The 9,929-nt window shown below is 36.8% G+C and overlaps 1 protein-coding gene across 1 annotated transcript in view; it reads right to left on the bottom strand.

The window, feature by feature from the left end:
- Positions 1-7,543: 7,543 nt before the first annotated feature.
- LOC140172022 (uncharacterized) overlaps positions 7,544-9,929 on the bottom strand; it is a 34,134-nt gene continuing 31,748 nt past the window's right edge. Inside the window, exons 4-5 of the mRNA XM_072195373.1 lie at positions 9,381-9,487; positions 7,544-7,750 (exon numbers count right to left, since the gene is read on the bottom strand). Coding sequence (XP_072051474.1) covers positions 7,544-7,750; positions 9,381-9,487 — 314 coding nt within the window. The remainder of the gene's footprint in view (positions 7,751-9,380; positions 9,488-9,929) is intronic.

Raw genomic sequence — 9,929 nt, 5'->3', positions numbered from 1 at the left:
TTCTGTCTGTCATCAAAGTAACAGGTGTAAGTCAGTTCTTCACAGAAGAACTGGCCAAGCGGGGCTTCCTCTTTAAAGGTCACCCCTGTATAATAATGAAATGTATATATTCGAATTGCTTATGCCCTCACCTTTGCAAAAATGTATACTTTTGCTAGTTTAGGGCTGATAATTGAGGAGATATTCTAATTTGAAAACTCGATTGGTTTAAAAATTCATAATATGTGATGCGATCAAGCAAAATCAGTCGGAACTCGGAAATATTAAATTTTCAGTTTCTTATATGATAGTAAAAACATTTACAAAGCTGCATTTGCAGAAAACCCAATTAAAATTGAACAACCAGTTCCAAAGATATGAGCATTTAAAGAGTTTCCAAAACAATAGGAAACAAAAGGAAATATTTCCTTTGTTTGGCTTTATCTCAAAATCAATATTTCCGAGTTCCGACTGATTTTGCTTGATCGCATCACATATTTGTGATGTAACGCTAAGGGTGGTGAAGTCAGGACACATAGCCTAATATATCCTCCTATTATTTGAAACTCTTTGGTCAGCCGTTGCGTGGACGGATAACATGTCGGACTTTGCCTTGGTCCATCCGTAAATCGATCCTCTACACTATCACCTATCCGCTATATTATATAGTTAAGAATTATAATTGAATTATTTAAACAACAACATAGGCTAATTGCACTTTAAATCAAAAAAATTACCAAGCAAGTCTTAATTTATCCCTTCCACGAGGGTGTCGACTGCAGACGACAAGTTTCAGATTTTCTTTAAATCTGCCTATTTTTGCATTTTTCTCAAAAATTATAGCACACTGCACAGCGTCATCATCCCTATATATTTGTGTTAAAAATTGCCTTGATAGTACGGCGAATCCTCTCGTTTTTCAACAGCTATGCTTGGCGATTTTGTTCGAGATAGGCCGAGCGACTCAGGCTAAGCATACCATTTACACCATATGACTATCATAATGAGATACCGCAGAGTTTCTATACTACACATTATTACGATTTGCGCATGCTCTATTACCCCATATGACGTTGCTATTACAAGAAAATTCGATTTGTTTTCAGGTAAAACCCAGGTTTTGTTTCCAATACACTAACTTGAAATGCAATACACTAATTAGCGGCCATGGCTGTTTGCTGTGGATATATTTTACTGCATTTTATGCGTAAAGATTTTAAATCGAAAGTCAAAATTGTGATATATTTAATTTTGAGAATTACAATTATATAAAAGCTCTTATAAAGGAACACGTTTAGCCCATTCACCTAAGATCCAGGTGCTTGTATAGAATATTCAATCACACGTCTATAACACAATGCATATGTAAACTTTCTTTATCTGTGTCAATAATAGAATATTGATTTCAATAGAATTGAATACATTTTGAGTTTGTACTTTACCACTGAGCGATCTAGCGATCGATTTCTAGCCAATCAGATAGAAATCCTTTTCTTGCCTTCGGTGAAATACCATTCGCCCGTCGCTCACCAACGGAGTATGGAGCTGTATGGAAAAAATATTTATAATATAGGGTGTTGACACTGTGCACTGGTGACAAGATATGTATATTATAGGGGCAAGACTACAACTACTGCACTGAAAATTCAGCAACTCAAGGCAAGTATATTGATTTTCCCTCATTTTTTACTGTAACTCCACAACTGTTGTCTGTGCTGAAATGAAATTTCCAGTGTAGTACCCCCTTAAAAATTCAAAATATTCAGAATTGGACATTTTCATGACCATTGAAAGATGCATTAAAATGAGTACAAATAAGCCTTGTTTTGAGAAAATATCTAAAAACTTGGGCCTTATAGGTTGAAACCTATGGCTGACACGTAGAGCAAAAGAATTTTACTTCGCCTTGACATAAAATGAAAACAATGCAGATGACAACGATGAATTTGAACTCATAACTATGAAAGAAACGTACAAATGCATCGGGCTATGTAATACAATTTATTTCTAGCTCGATTGTCAATAGAAATTTAAGACTCGCTGAGTACCTGCAGAAAAAACACAATCGATAAAAGTCAATATACATTGAAACTAGCAAATATATACTTATATCATTTTAGTATTTAAGGGGTCTCATAGCGACCTTTTCAGGTTACTGTTGGAAGGTATACATGACCTACATCAACTATAGTGTGAGACATGTTAGGGAACAACCCAAAAGTTCGATGAAGCCCTATAAACGAAAATATAGAAATGGATTAACATATTTTGTTCCGATGTTACTAGGACATCTGCACGCAAAGCACGTGAAAAAATTCAATTTCAGACTACTTTAACACCAGATCAACATGAATTTTGGTACTTGAATGCGCGCGAAGCGCGGAAAATTTTACAATTTTGTCCAATAAACATGCTGTTATTGGGGTTAAAAGAAAGATGCATAGGGTAATTTTGGGGGCCCCAACCCGTGCCCATCTGGCCCAATGGTAAATCCGGCCCTGCATCAGCCCTTATTCAATATATATTATACATTGGTCGGGCAGCTTCAGGCACGGGGTATGAAATTAATCATAAATTCATAAATATGGTAGATAATATATTCGCTTTCCTGCTAGGAAGTCCGTCTTACAATTTCCGTAGTATCTGGAATATCGGCACTGGCAGATCGAGACACGGGCTATGCAAATCGTTCTAGATTAAAAATATTTGATTGCTATCCGCAAAAGCAATGCTGATAAAACGGCTCACAATGTAAACACGCTTACGATGTACAACTTCTCATGTTTTACGAGGTTTGGTTATATAATACATAACAGGATAGAAATAATGGCAAGCAAGAAAAAGCAAAATGTCACATTTTACAAATTTATTATATACAACTCTGAATTGAAATCGAGGTACTTCCACGAGTGGGTAAAATTCATTCATTATTCTATTACCCCGACTGCCCTTTATTCAGAATCGCGCTCTCTGATTTGTTGAAAAAACATCACGTGAGAGCTTTTTTATTCTGCAATATAATATGGGTCCACGCCAAAGTTTCATCATCATTGAGGCATTTACAAATCTTGAATTTGCAGAAAAAAACTTTGACATTGAACAGCCAGTTCCAAAGATATGAGCAATTAAAGAGTCTCCAAAACAACAGGAAACATTTTCTTTTTGTGGCTATATCTCAAAATCTCAGTTCCCAGTTCTGACTGATTTTGCCTGATCGCATCACATAATGTAGTTTTAATCTGTTTTTCAAAAGAAGAAGAAAACGCTAACAATCAGTATTTTCTTGATGGGAAAATCACCAATGCTCATAGATGAAAACGTAGCTTATAAATTACAGCATGGTAACCATCAGCTATATTATATAGTTTAATAAATGGGTCCACGCCAAAGTTTCATCATCATTGAGGTATAGGATTTTTTTTCTTCGGAGAAGAGCAGGTAGGACAACTACTTAATTATATTTCTACATGTTCATACCACATACTCTCAAAATTTCAGAAAAATAGCAACGGTCGTTTTCTTTAAATCGCATTTATGTTACTAGAATGGAGGTAACAGCCTCCTCAACGGACACTCTCTCCATAGAGCTACATGTAAAGATCCGTTATAAAGAATCAGCCCTAAAATACGCCCGATTCTTTTATTTCCAAATTTTGCATAATTATGATGTAGATTTAACAATATATGGTCGGTGCCCCCCTAGGATGAGTCACGCTACGCCACTGTGAAGACAAGATTTTTTGGTACATCTTCAACTCTACTGAGGTATTTGTGGTTGCACAGTTTACTAAGGGCCGGGATTAAGGGGGGGGTCTTATATCAAAAGAGCTTTTAATAAACGTAGATTATGTAACGCATTGTTCCTTTGTGCCGATTTGATTTACCGACACACTATTCATCGAGAGGTACTTTTGTGTGGGACAAAGGGCTTCCGCCATTAAATCGGTAAATGGCCTGACAGCGTATTAACGCTATAATAGGCAGGCTACTGTCAATAAGTGATCAAACGAAAGTCACGTGAAAGCACCTACATGAGCGAGAGGTACAACCCAAGGGCCCAGTCAGATGTACTTCACACGTGCCAAGCACAAGTCACCCAATTTCGAAAATAAGACGTTCAATGTACACTCTCATGAATAGTGATTGGCCACATTTTCCAATATGTCAGCGCTCAAATTGGACACAATAGAACAATAGACCATGCAGTGCGTTGCTTATATGTGTTTTAATTCAGATGATGGTGGATGCGATATCGCTATTTTGACGTCGCCATTGGATTAACACATAATCATGAAATCTTCACAAACAATTCTAAATTTGTTATGTGGTGTCAAAGCAAAATTATCTTACTCTAAAACCGTTGGGGTTCTGCAAAGTACCCCACTGCAAGTATGTTAATTGTCCATTTATAATCGCTAACCGTGTATTGTGAATGGGGCTGTCAGCCCTGTATCTTCGCCAGCCTCGTACGTCCGTGTTGCGTGTCCTATGCCGCCTGTTTTAATTGGCATTAACGGTAATGGCTATGGATCTCCTCTGTCAAGTGATACCAAGTTCATGGAATACTATATGTGATGCGATCAAGTAAAATCAGTCTAAAATAGGCCCAGGTCAATGATAGGATTCTTACATTTTCATTTTAGCGTATTCAAAGATCCACATCAGAGAAAAACCCCATGTCAATGCTACATTTGGTTACAAAGTTAGAGCAATTTGAACACCGGTACATTAAAAAAAATTAGAATACTTTAATTGAGTCATTTTAGCACACCTAAAATACATGTAAATACATAGTCAACTTCGCAACAATACCTTTGGTTTAAGATATGGCTACGAAATTTGGCATAACAAAACGCCAAATCTAAGCAAATCTGAGCTTCTTTTGGAATCATTTCACGATTTTTGACAATTATCGAAGAACTTCATCAAAAAATATTTACGTGTGAAAGAAGAAATGTTTTTTTTTTTTTTTTTCTTTAAACAAGTTCATTTGGATTGTTAGATTTCACTGTTGACATATTTCTTTTTATACAAATCCAATAAAAATGAAGATGTTAAACTCACATTTTAGTGACGTTTCACCACTACACTAGTGGTTTCTTCAGACTGGCAATCACATCTGACTGCTTCCTTTGTTGCGAGAGAAGTTTGTCCTTCGGGTGAACAAGCATACTGCTGATGGTACGGTGGAGTTTCATAGCAGTAGAAAATCCATGTTTTTTTTAAAACTCTTGAAACTCACTCAGATAGTCCCTCCATAGGGAACTACCAATATGCCTTTAGACTTTTCACTGTTATCTTTATTCTTTGAGGTAGACTTTGTTTTTAGAGTGGCTCTATTGACTTTTTTGATTGACCAACCTGGATAACCGCAGCCAGATAAGCAGCAGAGGCGATCTATGAAATCCTCTGCTGGCACTTACATCGGAGAAACCGGCCGTCCATTCGGCGTTCGCCTCAAACAACATCAAAATATTTGAAACTAAGCCCTACACACGAGCCAGCCGCAAGTCATCTATCACAGATATTCATAAGTCAGCTATCACCGATCATGTTGCCTCTACAAATCATTCCATCATTCGGGAGGACTCAAAAGTCATCGATAGAGAAGCTGACAAGATCACTAGATGGCTGCAAGAAGCCATCTGGATACGCCGAAAAGGAAAAAAAGACACTGTAAACAAGGACGAGGGGGCCTAGTTACTCAACAACATATTTGACCAACTCATCACGCCCTCTATAGCGGTTCCTGTTGCCTATAAAAGAAAGCAGTCAGAGGTGATGAGTTGCCAGTCTGAAGAAACCACTAGTGTACTTTTGAAACGTCACTAAATTGTGAGTTAATTTTTATTAGATTTGTATAACAAGAAATATGTCAACAAAGAAATGTTTTTCCTTTCATTTTTGAAAAAAAAAGTAAATTTTGATTGTCCCTATACACATATATATTTATTTGGCCCATATCTCAAAACTAGGATTGCTGAGTTCCGACTGATTTTGCTTGATAGCATCACACACATGACACTCTAATACCGACCGCAAAAGAATTAAGATACCCATTATTTTCAAATTATCCAAAATAAAAAAAACAACCATTATGTCATAATTAGAACTAGTAGCCAATAACTGTTCGCCTTCATAGTTTTTCGGTTGCTGATATAGCGCTTTCTTAACAGAAATTTGTAACAGAAAAATATACATACAAGACGTCTTTCTCGCCCTTCACATTTGTGTTCTCTGTCTCCAATCAAAGAAAACAAGAAACAGTACAGGTTCCAGGACACCTTGATTTTGTTCACTGGTCGGTATGATGAAGTCTTATCACTACGTTCTCTTGCCGTTTACTGGATAGGCCTACTCTCTCCTGTACGCCTGAGGTAGTGAACTACCTCAGCTATTTGGCCCATAGCTGGGACAAAGGGCCTACGTAACACAACTTATGGGCCATTTGGTAATGCTCTACCAATCATCAAGCCGGCTAATGATTTACCTTGTTAGATTTGATTGGGTACTGCGATCTGCTAAAGTTTAAAACTGAGTGAGTGGTATAGGACCTGGTCATTACATAATCTACATAATCCTACAGGGAACACAGTAGCACTGTTTGACAATGGAGGAAAGACCAGTTATTGATTAGGCGCGTATATTAAAAGCACATCTCCTTTGCGTGTATAGCAGAAAATTATAATAGAATGTTTGGAACTTTCTTTCTTTCGTTTATTTATTTATTTATTTATTTATTTATTTATTTATTTATTTATTTATTTATTTATTTATTTATTTATTATTTATTTATTTAATTGGGCAATTCCAATTAATAGAGGCCCTGCATGAAATTATCGATTGGCTCCAAGCAAAGGATTTGAGCCGGTGTCCTTCACCGTAGTTATGGCGGAGTGCAGTCCATTCAACAAAACTATCTTTCTACCAAGTATATTTTAGTATACTTTTTGTATGCTGTTCAGGGGATATCTCTGACATTCATAGCAGTGAAAAAAATTCTGTTGCAATTAGTGGTGAGTCAAAACCCACTTTGACTGGACTATATTTGATCGTAGTGCAGGGTTATGTGTGTGAGACGAACTGTCACGGTAGATTGCAATCATGCTTTTGTTGAATGCATTTGAGTAGTCCGCCATATGTACGGGATGATACGTCACATGCAAGGCCTCTATAACCACAGTACCCCTGTGGAAGATTTAGCTAACAGAGGGAGAATGTGTTTTGAACACAGCATATACAATTGGGTAACTTCAATTTGAAATACTCACTCCATTTTTGGAATATATTATAAGAAAAGACATATTACAGAGGGAGTATGGGTTTCAAAATGAGTAAGCCTGACCAATTACATTTGAAAAACATACTCCCTCTGTGGAAGATATTCCCAAAATCTTCCACAGGGGTAGTGTGGCTTTCAACCGGCATAGCCCATTTGAGCCATATTATATTACTCATCAACTATTATAGAGACACATTAATATCCATTATTGGTATAAATTAGAACAGCAAAGGGTTCTTGGTATGAACTCCAGGGGATTGTAAGGGTAAACAAGGACCAAAATTAAACATGGGCGCTATCAAATGATTCACGAAAAGTATTATCTAATCGATCGGTATCTTCCTTTATATCGATCATGGAATACGATCTATGCTGAGGTAAGGCGTTCACCGTATGCGTACTATTCGTCTTCCGCGTCCACGCCACACGTCGCTTTGTAACCGCGTGTACTATCCCATCAAGCCAATAGGTAGACATGGTTCCTTTGCCCTGCAAAATATAATCAATCAATTAATCAATAAATCAATCAATCAATCAATTCATCGATCAGGAAATAAATCAATTAGTCAATTAACCACTTATAATATTTCAATCGATCAAGTGATCATTCAATCGATTGATCGACCTATATAAATCATAGGCGTAGATCCCGGGTGATGGGGATTTTGATAGGGATTGGTCCATACAATCACCTCACCTTCCATCTTGACGCCCGTTTCTCACCAAATTAACCTCATGTTTTGGCATATTAGCCTAAAAAGTGCCATTTTTTTTCATTTATTCTGTCGTCAAAAGGGGCTGCATTCACTATACTTCAAGAAATTTTTCCTAACCACATCCCCCACTGTCAGAAAGACAACTACACCGATGCTATTAATCAATCAGTAATTAATGAAAAAAAATAACACATCATTCATACCTTTTTATTAACCAGCTAAAGATGACCTTGGCCATTTTACACATTAAATTAGCTCACAAACACAATTGCCGAAGTATACAATGTACAATGGGTCAGTTCAAGTGTCCGAGTCGCGGGGTCTGAGTTTGTTTTGGTTTTTGTAATTTCTGAATGTGATTGGCAGCTTCTAATAAACCCCTAGTGTTCCCTTATTAAAATTTACAAAACGGCATTTCCTTCAATCATGCCAGCAGTCTTGATATGGATTTATTATTCTTTTCAGTAATTTGTAAAAGATCCACTACAAACATTGGTCGGTAATTTGTTAACTTTCATACGCATGGAAAACCTTGTGCGATTCGATTGAATAAAAAATACCGGGATTAATAATTTGTGATATCAAGGTATCATTTACAAAACTAGCCATATCTTGAAAAGTATTGATGCTATGTATTTAATTTTGGTATCATTTTGAAGTTTATTGTCCCGTGCTTTCATTTGTATTCAAATCATGAAAGGTCAAAAATGCAACTTGTTCCTGGTTTTGTCAGAACGGGTCACATTTTTGTAATTTTTGCATTTTCGGTTTTCATTTCAGTTGAAATTGTTATATAATCGTGTGACCACAGAATCGCTTTGATTTGTCAATCTACATTTGAAAGCCTAGTTTCGATCTACAAATAATCCTTATCCTTAAATATAGAACCTCCCGAGATTTCAAAAGAATAGACTTCGAGTGATGTAATACATATCTATCCAAATTAAATTGGAGGGGCATCGATTGAAGCTAGGACTCCCGATAAAAAAAAAGAGAATTGAGTAAATCGAGAAGGTGGGGGTGTTGGGGGGGGTGGGTATGGGGAGATGGGGGGAGGGAGAAAGAGAAACAAAGAGATTGGATTTCTATGTATGGCTTACCCGCGAACAGCCCACCTTGGTCTGGGGCGGACATTTTAAAAAAGAATTTAGAAGAGCAGCAATGACATCACATGCATTACATTCCAGATGTGAAATCTACATCGTCTTGATTTTTGCAGGATATATTGGTTTAATAAAGTACAATTTAATCGTGTAAAAAGGGAATTTTAAAAAGTCAGTGAGGGCGTCCTCCTCAGCAAATGTTATAATATGACTTTAAGTCGTCACAACATGAGCAGGTTTAGATTTATAGCCGGTTACATAAGTGAGGACTTTCTTTTTGTGTTGTGTTGAATACGTTACCTTGACTTGGATCTCTCCTCTAGGTGTTATAATGCATCTTCCTAGGTTACATGTACGTTCACATTCTAACGCTTTCTTCGTATCTTCACTTATATGAATTTTACGAGCTGAAAATGGTACAAACAACAAAATTGAAAGTAAAAGCAGCTGCATCCTGTTCTTACGGTTACCATTTAGTAGACTTTATAGATTACATTAGAAAATCATTAAACCAGCGACTCGATTGATTTTTAAAAATGTTGGCAGGGGGAAAGTTATAATGTTAAAGAGCATTGCCCATCTCATGATCTTGTCCAGCCACACCATGAAGTAAATGTTCAAGGTTGGATTTTTTCAATAAACTCTGCCATGTCTGTTATCAGCTAGACGACGTGTGCAAGGTATGTTTGTCTGTGGTGAACTAGAATGTGGCAACTTTAAAGGAAATCTCTAGATCAAGGAGGTGATTAGAATGTCCTTAGGTTTGAGTGCACAAACCAGCTTCACTCTAGTGGGTCCGGCCCACTCTGGCTCACTCAAATCTGGTATTGATATTTACAAAACAAATGT

The sequence above is a fragment of the Amphiura filiformis genome, chromosome 2 (assembly GCF_039555335.1).
Source record: "Amphiura filiformis chromosome 2, Afil_fr2py, whole genome shotgun sequence".
In the NCBI taxonomy this organism is placed as follows: Eukaryota; Metazoa; Echinodermata; class Ophiuroidea; order Amphilepidida; family Amphiuridae; genus Amphiura; species Amphiura filiformis.
This window is presented reverse-complemented; position numbering and strand designations above follow the sequence as displayed.